The 16,365-nt window shown below is 33.0% G+C and overlaps 3 protein-coding genes across 3 annotated transcripts; 2 read left to right on the forward strand and 1 right to left on the reverse strand.

Moving 5' to 3' along the window:
* Positions 1-2,517: 2,517 nt before the first annotated feature.
* Positions 2,518-6,117, forward strand: LOC106714795 (methionine aminopeptidase 2). The gene is made up of 8 exons (XM_014507902.2): positions 2,518-2,748; positions 2,874-3,059; positions 3,509-3,669; positions 3,984-4,158; positions 4,682-4,890; positions 5,018-5,108; positions 5,279-5,453; positions 5,689-6,117. The coding sequence occupies exons 1-8, from the start codon at positions 2,610-2,612 to the stop codon at positions 5,939-5,941; spliced, it is 1,389 nt and encodes a 462-aa protein (XP_014363388.2). The 5' UTR covers positions 2,518-2,609; the 3' UTR covers positions 5,942-6,117.
* A 1,953-nt stretch (positions 6,118-8,070) lies between these two features.
* Positions 8,071-13,662, reverse strand: LOC106714868 (uncharacterized protein YJR142W). The gene is made up of 7 exons (XM_045678292.1): positions 13,452-13,662; positions 13,282-13,379; positions 13,017-13,157; positions 12,609-12,786; positions 11,563-11,698; positions 11,041-11,270; positions 8,071-8,595 (listed from the first exon to the last, which is right to left on the reverse strand). Exons 1-7 carry the CDS (start codon positions 13,534-13,536, stop codon positions 8,492-8,494), a joined length of 972 nt encoding a protein of 323 aa, XP_045534248.1. The 5' UTR covers positions 13,537-13,662; the 3' UTR covers positions 8,071-8,491.
* A 584-nt stretch (positions 13,663-14,246) lies between these two features.
* On the forward strand, positions 14,247-16,355 carry LOC106715064 (BRISC and BRCA1-A complex member 2). Its single transcript, XM_014508272.2, has 7 exons — positions 14,247-14,561; positions 14,665-14,963; positions 15,051-15,226; positions 15,307-15,429; positions 15,577-15,640; positions 15,715-15,868; positions 16,090-16,355. Exons 1-7 carry the CDS (start codon positions 14,474-14,476, stop codon positions 16,287-16,289), a joined length of 1,104 nt encoding a protein of 367 aa, XP_014363758.1. The 5' UTR covers positions 14,247-14,473; the 3' UTR covers positions 16,290-16,355.
* Positions 16,356-16,365: the final 10 nt, after the last annotated feature.

The following is a 16,365-nucleotide window of genomic DNA, read 5'->3' on the forward strand; positions in this document are numbered from 1 at the left end:
AGTATACCAATTTGTTTTTTGATTTTCGAATTTCATATTTACATATCACCAAGGAAATTCAAAAATTTGTGTGAAATCAACCAACCGGCATTGGGCCAGCGTGGTGGCGTGGTTATTGGGACCTCTAACTTGGGAATGCTCCAAACTCCTCGATGGGGTACATACATAAGCTGTATTTAGCATTATATTATATAAGCTTTCGACGACGAAAGACAGAGCGGTTTCCAAAATTGATGTGATTCACCTTATAATTGCTTTGCAATAAATTTTTCATTTCACAAGAGATAAATGCAAATAAAAAGTACTAGTTAACATATTCGGTTATTATCCCGTTTACTTTTTCAAATGAAAATCTGGTTATCCAAAAATAATATTTCATACAAATTACTTCCAATAAAAATGCCTAACAGGTAAAGTAGATTACATTCCCTCGGGAGAACCTTTCACTAAAACGTATTAAGCGTATTTTGGTGAAATCAAATTGTAAACAATCAAATTGTATGGAAGCTTTTAAAATTAGTGACTTGTAATGCTTTTTATCCATTCTTTACTAACATTTTTTAATGTGATGATGATGATGAATATTTTAAAGCTCTATATAAAATCTAAGGAATTTTTATATCTTCATAGATTGATTTCTTTTATTTCCAAAGGAACTGTATAAACTGTTTATCGGCTAAGAGTGCAGCAGAATAATGTGATTCTATTCTGACCTTAAAAGCTTTTATTTCAGAGGAGAGTTGGCTAACGAGTAGCAAAATATTTCGTTTTTAAAGTTGAAACTGTAACATTATAAATTTTCTGTATATTTATATTATAATATTAGCCATATTTAAGACTGTAGCAACCTGCTATATTTCTGCACAGATAACATAATCATAAACAATATATTCTGTAGTTCGGTGTACCGTCAAGTGTTCACGTGCTCAAGAGCTCGCGCCGCGTTTCCCTCGCTTGACTTCACACTTATGTCTAGTCAAGCTATATTTTTCCTATAAAAAGATATTACATACACTGTTAGTAACTAGTACTGGTTCCGGTGGTTACTAGGTGGTCTTAGTTTATGCTATAGATGAAAAATCCATGAAGTGTTTATAGTTGTATATTATGAGTGTACATAAGCAAATCGAATATTTAACAGAGTAATTACATTACAAGCGTATAGTAAATATAATACAAATTGTATTTATTCTATTTTAAAAATCCATTTAATTTATTCTTTAACTTAGAAAACAAACAAAAGAGATAATAAAATGTTGTAATATTGCAAATACAAATAGGTGTAGTAGTTAATGTAAGCATTTAATTAAGTAACCCAATATAATCTATTATAAATGCAAATGTTTAGATGGATGGATAGCTGTTTGTTAGAAGGTATCTCCAGAACAGTCAGCTCAATGGATCTCGATAGTCTGGAAATATAGTCTGGAAGAATACATAAACTACTAATTAAGTCTTCTTGAATCTTCGTGTCAGTAGGTCTGAGAATCGGCCAACATCTATTTTTCATTTTTTTTTAACTGCGCGCGGACGGAGTCGCGGGCGACAGCTAGTAAAAGATAAAATTCAATTTATTTCATCTTCGTAAGTAGGTATATGTAAAATGATTAACCGATATCGATTAAAACTTACTTTAACTTAAGTTAATGTGACGTTACAAAGGTTCAACTTTAAACACCAGTATCAAGGTAGCAGGTCTTCCGTATTAATTGAATCGAGAATAGATATTTAAATGTTAATAGTCTGGATTTTACCCCAAATTGCTATAATATTTTTTATTTTAACCTTTTCCATTGCAAATCATAGTATATGAGATTTTTTCATGCTTCTGCATTTCATCAAGGAAACATGTGTGTTGTTTTACTTCGCCAATTCGCTTGCTCACAACAGACGGAACATCAGTAATTATTTTGGCCGACTAAAGAGGAGTCTACTGGCGTTTTATGACAACTTTTTACTTTTCCAACAATCAAGAATTCTGTTTTTACAGTCGTTTAAAACGCCTCATTCTTGCATGAATGGTAAACGCATGTTTTTATGTAAGTTACAAAATGAGCTTTAATTATGGTACCACAAATTTATTACGCCTGATGAGAATTCTCTGTAATCGAGATTGTCATGGAAAATGACACAAAAGACGACAGGAGAAGACGGTTGTTTTAATTGTTCTTTTACTCACTGGATCAGGTTAAAAATAAAATAGGATGTGTGTAGTTTGTTATCTCAGTCTACTTTTTTGTACTTGTAGTTGCTCAAAACAACCTTTATCGTCATTGTCTTTTTAAGCGTTCATTTGTATACATTTTTACCAGTTACTAACGATGGCCTAAAAATATAAAACATAAAATGTAATCATTCCATATGGTAAATTAAGGTAATTAAATTTTTCAACCAAAAAATAAACTTGTGCCGCTTAAACCAGCTTCAAGAAAAAAAACAACAATGACTTGCGAAAACCACAAATAAATTACCAATTTCGGTAGAATTTAAATTACCTATTGGTAAAATTCCTTCCTACTAATGCTAACAATGGCAACCCCCAAGTGAAGTTTAACGCATGCATGATACCACAAGTTTTATTTTTATATAATTTGTAGTAAAAGATTATAATGGCTGCAGTTAAAACAGTTGAAGATAACAAAAATCATGTCGAAGACGAAGAGGAAGAAGATGATGTAAATGATACAGAGGAAATTGAAGCGAAAGATCCCTCAAAAAAGAAGAAAAAGAAAAAAAAGAAGAAGACAGGTTAGACTGCATTTATGATTATTTGTATCTTCTTATTTATAATTTTTCGTCGAATATCTCGCTAATCCCTTATTGCTTGTCAGTGTAATTAAACTTTGCCATATTTAGTTATGTCTAAATTTTAGCGGGAACTGAAGCGTCCGTAGAAAATGGACCTGAACCGCGTGATAAAGTACAAAACGATTCGGTGGAAGATGTCGCCGAAACTGAAGAAAAGAAGAAGAAGAAAAAAAACAAAAACAAGGGCAAGACTTCTGGAAAAACACAAACAAACCCGCCAACAATTCCTATCGCGGAATTATATCCTGACGGTCAGTACTGATTAATTTATGTGTTTACGTACGGGTTAAGAAGTGCGATAATATTTTATTGTTTTCCTAACCGTACGCTTTCTTTTAGTAATCTATATATATAAAAGAAAGTCGTGTTAGTTACACTATTTATAACTCAAGAACGGCTGAATCGATTTGACTGGAAATTGGTGGGCAGGTAGCTTAGAACCAGGAAACGGACATAGGATTATTTTTATCCCGTTTCCTTTTTTTTAAATTCCGCGGGAACGAAGTCGCGGGCAAAAGCTAGTTTTTAATATTAATCTCATCTAGTAAATTAACTTAATTAGAAACATACCATCTTATTGGAACACAAATTTTCTTTTTATCTCTCATTAGATATTTACGAGTTAAATACCCCTAAACATAAGGATAACAAAAAATTAATTCCTGTTTTGTGTTTATATTTTACTTTATGTTTTTAACAGGTAACTTTCCTGAAGGCCAAATTATGGATCATGGTCCAGCTGAAGGTATTGATGAAAGAACAGCTAAAGATCGCTTCACAAGTGAAGAGAAGAGAGCTCTAGATAGAATGCATCAGGATATTTACCAGGAAATCAGACATGCTGCTGAGGCTCACAGACAGGTATATTTGCCTGTAATCACTCTAAGATATTTTAATGCAATATTAGTCATCTTCAGCTCACAATACATCCCCACTGAGGGGCTCGGAGCCTAACCCAAGTTTGGGGTGATTAATGCTTTGTTTTAGTATTAGTACATTATTCAGTTTTTCACACTTTCTTGTTACACACACTTTCTCATTAATATTCCATCTAGCCCAAATCCATAACTGTGATTACCCATGATATGTGTTTAACTATAAATTAAAAATAAGGAATATAAACTATGTGTCATATATTCTTCAAAATAATTAATGCTTTGGTTTATAATAATTAGACTAGAAAATACATTCGGGATTGGATAAAACCTGGTATGACAATGATACAAATATGTGAGGAGCTTGAAACAACAGCAAGGCGTCTTATCGGTGAAGATGGACTTAAAGCAGGGCTGGCTTTCCCAACTGGATGTAGCCGTAATCACTGCGCTGCACATTACACACCAAATACAGGTATAACATTTTCAAATATATATTAAACCAACATTAAAAAGAAAAATGACAATAGATTTATTTGAATAATATATTTTACTAGCTGTCGCTCGCGACTCCGTCCGCGCGCAGTTAAAAAAAATGAAAAATAGATGTTGGCCGATTCTCAGACCTACCGAATATGCTCACAAAATTTCATGAGAATTGGTCAAGCCGTTTCGGAGGAGTATGGCAACGAAAACTATGACACGAGAATTTTATATATTAGATTAATTACTTTAGTTCAATTACATTCTTCTTAATAAGCAATCAAACCAAATATAATATTAATCTCTAATAAAAGATAGTGTCAAAATGATCATTATTGTCTTGTGTTATTCTCAAGGCTTCAAAATAGTAGTGTGTGCTTATCACATTATTTCTGTAGTCAACATTGTAATTGATAAATTGTCATTTTCATTGACTTTTTCATAAATAATAGTTCATACACAAACTGTCCATTCCATCATGACATGTAGCCTAATAAATATTTCGTTTTCCTTAGGTGATAATACAGTACTGGAGTATGATGATGTTGTTAAGATTGATTTCGGAACACACATTAATGGTCGCATCATCGACTGCGCGTTCACACTGCACTTCAACCCGCGATACGATCCATTGGTAAAAGGTGTGCAGGAGGCTACGGAAGCAGGCATAAAGGCTTCTGGTGTTGATGTCAGGCTGTGTGATGTTGGTGCTGCAGTACAAGAGGTATGCTCTTATAATAAATGTACTCTATTCCAAAATAAAACAATATCTCTTAAGGATAATTTACTTACACTTTATAGCCAGCTTGGCATGGCTCTACAATTTGATATTAATTTGTTCTTCTTTACAGGTAATGGAGTCACATGAAGTTGAATTAGATGGTCAAGTTTACCAAGTGAAGCCAATTCGTAACCTAAACGGACACTCTATTGGACCATACAGTATGTAATTATTAAATCTTAAAAGTAAAATATTATTATCTATCTCCTTTCATCACAATGTTAGGCACCTAAAAATAATGCAATTACCAAAAATCTTACACTTGGTCTCTGTGTGTTTAATGCATTTAAATACGTCTCGGTTTATATATATATATTTGTATTAATTGCAGGAATTCATGCTGGTAAAACTGTACCAATTGTAAAGGGAGGTGAGACAACGCGTATGGAAGAAAATGAATTCTATGCCATTGAGACATTCGGTTCCACCGGCCGTGGACAAGTTCACGACGATATGGATTGCTCTCACTATATGAAAAACTTTGATCAACAATTTGTGCCATTGCGGTAAGTATTAAATGCACTTAAAGAATATTTTGATTATTTAATTTTTATGATAATATGTTTGTAAGTCATAGATAAATTAGTGGAAATTTACAATACTTTGATCATTTCAAGATGAATGAGTGGTTGGTATCAAGGTTTAAAAACTTACATATAATAGTGATCAGAACAAAATAACTTTTGTTCTAAAAGTAAATAACTTTAGAGAAGAACAAAAAACATTTTATTAATATTTCAGTCTGCAATCATCAAAACAACTATTGAATCTGATCAACAAAAACTTTGGTACATTGGCATTCTGCAAGCGATGGTTAGAGCGTGCTGGAGCGTCACGTTACGCTATGGCCCTAAAGGACTTGTGCGACAAGGGCGTAGTAGACGCGTACCCCCCCTTGTGTGACATAAAGGGCTGCTACACTGCACAGTATGAACACACCATTCTCCTCAGACCGACATGCAAGGAGGTAATATCCCGTGGTGATGATTACTAAAAAGTCCAAAGTAGTTTTGTACTAAATGAGTTTAAATAAGAATTACTTTTTCAATACATGGATATATCCCTTACTTTGCGTGTTTTTGTTTAAGAAAAGATAATATGAAACTATGATTACTAAGCAAGTGTTGAAAAATTAACGACTGTAAATATTTTATATACACTAATACAGTCAAATAAGAAAATTAAAGCAATGAAAAGGAATTGATGCTAAATTATTAGATTATTGCGATGCTAAACCGCTATATTTAGATATTTTTGAAAACAATAATCTTACCATTTTGCTGTTACACTAGTGAAATATAATCTACAATTTACTGGCGTAACTTTTTTCAAATGATTTCTTTAACTTATGGGATTTTTAAATGTTTTTTCGACACATTTTATCCCATAACAAGTTTCTATCAGTTTGAGTTTGATTTGAAATTTGCAATTGTAAGGGTCAATCTATGTATTAAAGTGTTCAAATTTTCATTGGTGTTTGCGTGATTTGTGTATTTAAAACACAATATTTCTTTAAGCTTTTTTTTTTAATGCAATAATAATATGTATTCGTATCATAATAATTATCTTAATTTCCGCTTTTAAACTTTTCATTTTAAGTCTTTCTTGTCAACAATAGTTGTTACTAGATTTTAACCCATGTTAAAAACCTTACTATGCAATATTTTAGGATACATATTTTTATCAGTAATAATGCAACTTTGTTGTAATAAAGTTCTACTTATATACAAATTCGTGTTTTATTCTCTGGGGTGTACATAAAAAAAAAACAAATTAATTTTTCTATAATTTTTAATTTCGTTTATAGATAAGGAAAGCACTATTTCCCTAGATTTGCTTTAATACAAATGGCTACATTTAAAAAGACTAATAATTTGTTATTAGGTAAATTTAATATCTAAAAATCTTTCACAGCTAATGTATCATAGAAATGTATAAAATTGCCGTAATTTCATTAAATCTCAACATACAAATAAACACTAGCGTTTACATTTAACTACACAATATTTCCAGTAAAATGATAGACGAAATTTTAATATCAATTTAAGAGAAAAACAAAGTTCCGTCCATTTCTAATTTCAATGTCTTTATAAACACGTGCTTTGAAAAATTTATAAAAATTTTAGACTACATTACCATCATTCACACACAAAATATTGCTTGTAACCAACTTCATACATTCATTGAAATAGTTCACTACATTCTAACTTATTTTAATGTAAAATACAAGGAAATCAATCATAATTCTAAGTTGTTGTGGCCTCTTTACCAATGATTATATTGAACAAGTTATGATCGGAATGCCTACGATTACGTTTTTAACATTTTAGAATTTCAAATTTTGTTCAATGTTTACCTTCGTTTAGCTAAGCCTTCGACTGAAAATAGGCACAGAGTATACCGTTACAAAGTTAGTTTATAATTACATAATTTAATTAATTAATTAAATATTAATTAATATTAATAAAAACATTCTAATGTAAGATATTACTCATTACACAACTTGATACAATTTATTCAAGTTTATATAATTTTGTAGAAAAAGTCTAAATTTAATTTTGTACTATTCCACGTAGCTTACACCGATCATAACTATACAATATCAATAACGTTTTAGGTATATTTTTTTTTTATTAAACCTAACCAATTCATTAAACATTATTAATAATCATGATTGATCTGACACTATTAATATAAAAATAAGTACCAAGTGAATACAGACTACAGAAATGGGAAGACAATGATAAAATGTATTAAAGACCAGAGTTTATATTTCAATGTTATTTAACTTGTTCATAAGAATTCCTATATCTTTTTAATTTGTGATTTTTCATATAAAATTATGGCAGTGTTCTTTCGTGATTTAAAAAGATATTTATTTTCTGTCAATAAGTAGCTTACGTGACATAATATACTACGTATCAATTAAATTTAATTCGTTAATTTATTTAAACGGTAAATTAACATTTAAATTAAAAAGAAAACAATTTAACGTCTCAAGTTGACACAACGGTCTTAATTAACCATGTTTTGACTAGTTTAATGTATATCTGATCAACAGATTATTTTTCTGGCTTTAGAAATTGTCAACTGATATTTTATATAAATAATTCATGAGTTGTAATGTTTTATTTAACTTAAAAGTTGTAATACAAATAATAAATACTTAATCTTGGTAAAGGTATTCATATAGATGACAAACCCGACAAAAACAATATACAAATCCCTTATACCAAACTGGTAAAGTATCACAGAAATTAAGCATACCTAGCTAAACTATCGTGATATATAACATCCCAACACTACTAATCTACGTTACAGGATTTGGTCAAAGTGATCTTATTTGAAAGGTATAAAAGAAAATCATACATAGGTAATACTTTAAGCCTACCCAAATTATTAACACAACTATCGGATATAAATTAGGCCAAATAAAAATCATCACACCAAAAATAACACTGGTATTCTTGTTTCGTAAAAACATTCTTATTCATATATTTTTGTTAAAATAATATCTAGATAATTTAATGGGAAGAAGGTGATGTTATTCCTTGCCGTCTCCGTTAGTTGTTGCACTGGTGTACGGCCAGTTGTATATTGACTGCAATGGCACATGTAGCAACTCCACAATGTGTCGGTAATGAGGCTCTGAAATATATATCGTAAGTAGTAGTAGATAGTTAAATAATTTTGCATTGAGTAATAAGTTTTACACATAACATGTTTAACTTAACTTATCTTTTTTATGAGAGAGTGCAGTGCCATCCTACAAAATTAGACAAGAATATCCCAACAATTAATTAGGTCTTTCTACAAATCATTAACCTAAATATCTTATATATAAAACCTTACAACCTAGACAACAAGGACATTACGCAATATATTGAGAAAATCATCAAGTTTTTTAAACAAACAAGAATTAACCATACTTTAACTTTTTTTTTTATAGGAGAAGGGGGCAAACGAGCAACGGACCGAGAATTATTTGATCCGACGCCCATGGACATCCGCAACGCCAGAAGAATCGCAGATGCGTTGCCGGCCTTTAAGGAAGGTATACGCTCTTTTCTTGAAGGTCCCTAAGTCGTAACTGTTTGGAAATACCGCCGAGGACAGAGTATTCCACAACGCGGCTGTGCGAGGTAGAAAGTTTCGTGAAAACCTCGTCGTTGTGGAATGCCACCCATCGAGATGGTAGCGATGAAATTTGGCGCTCTGTCGACTCGTGCGATGACGGAACTCGGCGGCAGGTATGGTTCCAAACAATTCTTCGGAACACTCCCCGTGGTAAAGGCGGTAGAAGATACAAAGGGAACTGACGTCCCTTCGCAAAGCCAGTGAGTCAAGCTAATCGGTAAGACCCCGGTCATTGACGATTCGAGTGGCACGTCGTTGCACGCGGTCAAAAGGAAGAAGCTGGTATTTAGGAGCTCCAGCCCAGAGATGCGAGCAGTATTCCATATGTGGCCGAACCTGCGCTTTGTATAACTGTAAGCGATGGGCTGGCGTGAAATACTGCTTCGCTCTCCCTAGGACACCAAGCTTCTTAGAGGCCAGCTTGGCCTTCCCTTCCAGATGACCACGGAATTGGACGTCACTCGATATGTCAACGCCGAGGATACCAATGCTGGCTGAGGCAACCAGGGGAGTGTTCTCAAAGTTAAGGTTGACGACAAAGGGTTCTTTTTTGGCGGAAAACGCGCAAACTTGTGTCTTTTTGGGGTTGAATTCGACAAGGTTTTGTTGCCCCCAATCAGAGATATTACCCAGAAGGGTCTCCAGTTCGGACACAAGTTTATTCCGGTACTCGATGACGCTATCCCGAGAAACATTAGCTCGGGCCGTGTACAAAGCGTCGCCCGTACTATCGTCTGCATAACAATGGACGTTACTATGATGTAACAAGTCATTGATATGCAGAAGAAAGAGAGTGGGCGACAGTACGCAGCCCTGTGGGACACCAGCATTAATTGGTTTAGGGTCTGAGCATGCACCGTCTACAAGGACTCTGATGCTCCGACCCTCCAAAAAGCTGGCAATCCAGGCCAATAGTCTCTCGGGAAGCCCATAGGAAGAAAGCTTCGAAAGAAGCCCTTTATGCCACACCCGATCGAAGGCCTTCGCTACGTCCAAGCTGACCGCTAGGGCCTCCCCTTTGTTCTCAATGGCTTCAGCCCATCTGTGAGTGAGGTACGCTAAAAGATCACCAGCAGAGCGACGTTGACGGAAACCGTACTGGCGATCGCTTATGAGCTGGTGCTCCTCCAGGTACCTCATGAGCTGGCAATTAATGCTAGACTCCATTATCTTGGAGAACAAAGGGGTTAAGGCAATGGGCCGGTAGTTCGCTGGATCCGAGCTGTCGCCTTTTTTAGGGATCGGGTGAATTAGGGCAGTCTTCCAGCAATTCGGGACCACGCCTAAGGAGTAGGAGTACCGGAAAAGACGCGTTAAGACCGGTGCCAACTCAGGAGCACATGTCCTTAGCACAATAGGAGGAATACCGTCAGGCCCACTCGACTTGTTGACATCCAGAGATAGCAGCGCTTTACGCACTGATCTCTGGATGAACTGGATATCCGACATAGAGGTCTCAACGCGCGGGATTTTCGGCGGCGAGTTACCTTTATCATCCAGTGTCGAGTTTGATGCAAAGAAGGATACCAGAAGATCGGCTTTCTCCTTTGCAGTATGGGCCAATGAGTCGTCCTCCCTGCGCAAAGATGGTAGTGATGGGCGACAGAAATTTCCTTGGACAGCCTTGGCGAGAGACCAAAATGCGCGAGTTCCGGATGGAAGGCACACTAGCTTCTCACCAATGCTGGCCACGTGTTCAGCCTTTGCCTTTGCAATTACACTTTTGTAGGACCTGGAGGCAGAGTTGTACTTCATTCTAAGCCCGCTGGATTTATGGTCTCCCGTTGCCGACGCTTTGGCCCAGGCACGATAACATTCCCGCTTGTGGCGTAAAGCTAACTTGCAAGAACGACCGAACCAGGGCCGAGATCTACCACCGATGGGCACTTTAACTTAAAAAGTCGTTAGCTAAATTAAAAGTAAATCATAAATTAAAGATCATGACAAGAAACATACCATTCTCAGGATTAATATAACCCTTCCGTATCAGAAAGTCAAGTAGTACCGGGGCACTTGTAGTTTTGAACTGTGGACTCAGTGCCCGCTGGATGCATTCCTCTGCTGTCAACAATTCAAAGCTCTCTACTTCACCATCAGCATTTTGCGGCACAAAATCAAATGGCAATTCCAAGTCATACACATATTCTGTATTTGGAAATAGTCCCCTTTCACTTTCAAAGAAGAAACTGGAAACAGAATAAACTTTTTTTATCAAGTACATGTTTTTATCAAGTATTTCAACACACAACTATTATAAGTATCCAAAGAACCATCTTTTACTTTTAAAACCATATTTTGTCTATAATGATCAACCATTATGATGAAAAAAACAACTAATAAGTTTTCCATAGTGCAGATATAAAAGGAATCACATGTTCATTCATAATAAATTATTTTTATTGCAAAACCATACCAACTTAACAAATTTCTTGAACTTGGCACATACCAGATATACAAGTAATTTTTTAATATACAAACCTTACGCAACCAGATGGTACCAATTTCTTTACTAAATCACCAACAACTGAAGCCTCTTCGGCTGCTTCTTTGATAGCAGTCTCCAGTATTCCGTACCCAACAGCAAGGCCACCACTGACAAAGCAATCCCATTTTCCTATAAGCAAAGACCACTGAAACTTACTGCAGAATCAAACCATCAGATGAAAAGTTACATCGCTTATGGGATATCTTAAGAGGTGTAAACACTTTTCATCGGATAGGTTAAAATGTTTATGATTATTAAAAATTACAAACTTAAATAAAATATGCCTACTTTATTTATTTATTTTAAACCATATGTTAAGCAAATGCTACATTTTAGATATAATTTATACACAGAGTTTGAATGTCTTGTGCCATAATTGGTTATAGATCAAAAAAAAAAAATTTATAGTGTAATATCAATTTTAATTTATAGAGCTAAGTAAAATACCCTGTTTTAGGTAAATTACTATCCAGAATGTTTTAATGTATTAGTAATTAAGTATTTATGTCATTTTAAAAAAAAACTGTTGTTTATCAAACAAGTTACTATCAAATATTATTTATCAAATAAATTACTATCAAAATGTTCTGGTAAAACAAAAACATTTGTGGCATAAATTGATAACAGAATAGATAATTAACACCAGTATTTTATATTTAACACTAAATCTTATTAATATTATAAATACGAAAATTTAGGTGGATTGAAGGATGTTTGTTTGGGCTACTTATATATTTTTTTTAATTCTGCATGGACAGTCATGGGTTAAAGCTAGTAGTAAATAAGATTGTATTATACTGATTTAAATAATAAAAAAAGGTGGGCTTCTATATAGGCCATTTTATATAGGCCAATGCTCTACAAATTGTCTTTATTTAAATCATGTTTTATGTTAGTAAGTTACTTAAATTAAGTATTCAATGAAATTTATTATTGCGTCAACTTATCTGACAACAACAATTATATCTTAAAAGATGTAAGTCTTCTCATCAGAAGGATTGATGAGTAAAAGAGTATTATGTCTTAAACAATTACTTACCAGGCCATGTTTGCTTTGTGAAACTTCTCTGTTGTAACCAGATGCAAAGCCCTTTTGTGGGATGTGTTAAATAGCCATTTACACTAACTCCATAGTTCCTAATACCAAAGAGACAAATAGCACTTCTGTCCATTTCCAGGAGACTTTCATGATAAAACGGTGTACTGACTTCAAAACACTGAAGGATAGATATTTAGGTTAATAAAGATATTTGTAACTTAAGTAGATCTATGTGCAATACATGTGTGTTACTTTGGGTTATAAGCCACATGTATATGTTTTGCCTATGAGTAACTTTTTTTATATTCTACAATGTATAAAACAGCAAATATGCCATCAACAATATTGACAAGACCTAGTAATGAAACAAATAGGGATTTTAGATGTGAAAAACTAGCAGTAGCTTACCTCATCTCTCCAACCTTTTAAAGCACATATTTCATTTTCTTTACGTAAAGTCAGTAAAACATCAGCTACCTTCGAAGTTCTCTCTTTATATCCTCTGAAAGCCGGATTCAACTCAACAAACTTTCCAGTAATAATAAACACCTGAAACAAGTGAAACGTTTTATGACATCTAATACATTGCATATTGTGTGTTGTAGCAATAGCGACAGAATAATCTAACAGGAAATTAGAATGAGGATTAAGCACAACGTCGAAAATTGTTTACCTCAGGAAATCTATGAAGATGTTTCATAACATCTGGTCGAATTAAACCCACTTGGTGACCTGCGACTATAAACGGTTTACATATGCCTTCATGTAACCCTTGAACACAAATTAATATACGTTAATTTCATGTTTATATTTAACTCGTATACAAGCAAAACAATGTTTTACCTGACAGGTAGAAACAATTGAATTTTCTGGCTAACTTTGTAAGTTCCGAAAATTGATTCTGAAGTACCGAATGCATGACTTTCATATTTTGAATCACTCAAATTGGGCGATAAAATTTATATGGTATTATACACTCACAGAAAATTATTCATTACTCCCTTTCTTAGCATATAGAAAACGAAAAATGAAAATTATGAACCTGACAGAACCAATCAAGAACCAATATTAGTACATAGATTATAAAATAAACATGAATATGAACGAACCCAACGAGCACTAACGAATATCAAAACCTTTACCTTTTTGCTAAACAATAATAACGTATATTCTTAATATAATTTATAAGTATTCCAACTCCTAGGATAGATAATAATGAATATGCAATATAATTAAGAATCAAGTACTAAATATTTTTGCTATAGTCGGACCAAAAATATTACAAACTTATCATGAAGGCGTTACAATCTTTATTGATATTTCAAAAATTCTACGTCAGTTCTAACGAACTAATACTATTTAAAAGATAAATTCAGTTTTCAGTTAATAAACTTATCCTACGTTAGTTGCCTATAATTTTTTTCTCCATTACTAAAAATATTTTTCATCATGTAACACATCAAATTATTACGAACTAAAAAAATTACACCACGATTACAATAAAATACCTCGACCACAATAAAATTAAATTTATAATGAAATTGCAACATGACTAGGGTTTCTATTTTTCTGATAAGACTTCTTGACAAAGCTCTTTCTCTTTTGCTCTTGCCAAAGAGTAATTAAAATGGCTCTTGCATTAATTTTATTTGTTTGATTTGACACCAGTTAAGATAACAATAACCAAGCATTAGTCAAAAGTATTTCTTTAATTTCCCTTTATAATTTATGCTTTTATCTTTTCAATAATTGTACAATAATTACAGTCATGGCTTAAAATAAATTAGACTTTTCTGCACATGTAATTTAAGCGTTTGAGCCTGGGTAAATAAAAAAATACGACCAGAATAATATAAACAGTAACAATGAAAATGGAAAACAGTGGTGTGTTATGTGAAATATCTCCAGTTTTTAGACCCTACATACAAAATTTGTATCATGATTTGGAACTAGGTGAGTACCAATTAACTAATAAATTAAATTAACGCTGTGGACAGTCAATTTTATGTTTATTAGCTTTATGCACTCAGATGTTGACGATGATTTAACTTTTCAGGGTTATGTAAAGCTAAAGTTGACCTAGAAAGAATTGGGAGCAATTGTGATGGAGCCGAAACTCAATTCAGATTAGTTTTACCATACTGCTCTAGAAAGTTAAAATGGGAAGTTATATTTGATGCATCAACACCTTGGTTCGCCCCAGACTTTAGGTTCGATGATGACAGTTTCCTTAATAATCCAGATGAGGAATTCCTTATTAAAAATGTTCCCAGCCTTGCAAATTGGAATGGTAATGATCCTAATGCACTCTGCAATGTTATAAATGAGTTAATAAAGTTGTACAAAGCACATCAGGTAAAGGATATTGTATATTGGTTATTGTTGTATATATATAAAATAAATCATATCTTAGGTTTTACAATTTTTTTAAATCTCTTACAGATCAAAAAGTTAAATGAGGATGATGAATCCCGTGCATCTTTTGAGTACAGTGCTCTTTTAGGAAATGGGTTCACCTCTGAGCAAGATATTGAAGTTTATGTATTAGGACATACAGCTGAATTTTTAATTAAATTGAAAGTTGACACATCAAGATTACCAGAGTTATACAATGAAGGGTATGTTTTCAAATATCTATTTGGGCTATAAACTTTAAGGTAAATAAATCAGATTAATCTCTTACTTTTTTTTTTTGTAGAACTGAAAATAATCCTGGCATTGATACAGCTCTTATGCTAGTTCGTTATCCAAATTCTACAAATGCTGAACTCATGTTATCACCATTTTTAACTAAATGTCTTGGCAATATAACACTACCTTTGTAAGTATGGAATATATTAAAACACTAACATAATCTGAAAATATAAAAAAAAAATTGTAAAATCTTTTATCTTAATTAAATGTTTAGCAATGGCCAAACTCAGGCTGATAATGATGATGATACAAATTGAATTTTTCCAAATTACAGAATGCATCAATCAGGAGTTTTAATGGATTATGTTCCCATGGTAACGGATCTTTTAAATAGTAAGGTAATAAAAAAATCAATATAAAAATCCTCAAAAAACGTATTTTTCATATACGAAATAAAGGAATATTTTTACAGATTCAAGATCTACTAAACAATGACAAATTAAAAAGGGGACTTTTGGCACAACTTATAGTTAAATATGAAGGTGCAGTTCTGGAGCATGATGCCAACAGTGCTGCTCTTTTGTTTGAAATGAACAACTTTTATTGGATATTACAAATTGATATAGGTATTGTAATTTTTTCTATCCAAAGGTACTTTTTTTAAACACATAGCGTGCCACCAATTCATGTGAGTTCAGTTTAGCAAATAAAACCCGTAAAGTAATTGAGTATGTTAACTCCTACCAAAAACAAAAGAATTTTTTATTCTATATTTTAAAAAAATCACAATGTGCAAAGACAGTATTTTTATACACAAGGCAAATAATAAAAATATTTAATATTTCAGGTATTAACTTTCCCGAAAAGCCGCCAATATTGACATTGCGATCAGTCTATCACAGCAGCAAGGGCAAACCAAAGTACAAAGTTTTAAATGCCTGCCCATATAATAATTTCGAAGCATACATAGAGCAACAAGTTGAAATTTTCAAAAATGAATGTAAAGGTGTTGTACCAAGCATTCAGGTTTCTAATATGGAGAATTAATACATATTTGAATAACAGTTTATTATTCTGGTTTTCAATTAATTCTTTATTACAGTGGAAGATTGTCCAATTATGT

This window comes from Papilio machaon, chromosome 6 (assembly GCF_912999745.1).
Source record: "Papilio machaon chromosome 6, ilPapMach1.1, whole genome shotgun sequence".
Classification (NCBI taxonomy): domain Eukaryota; kingdom Metazoa; phylum Arthropoda; class Insecta; order Lepidoptera; family Papilionidae; genus Papilio; species Papilio machaon.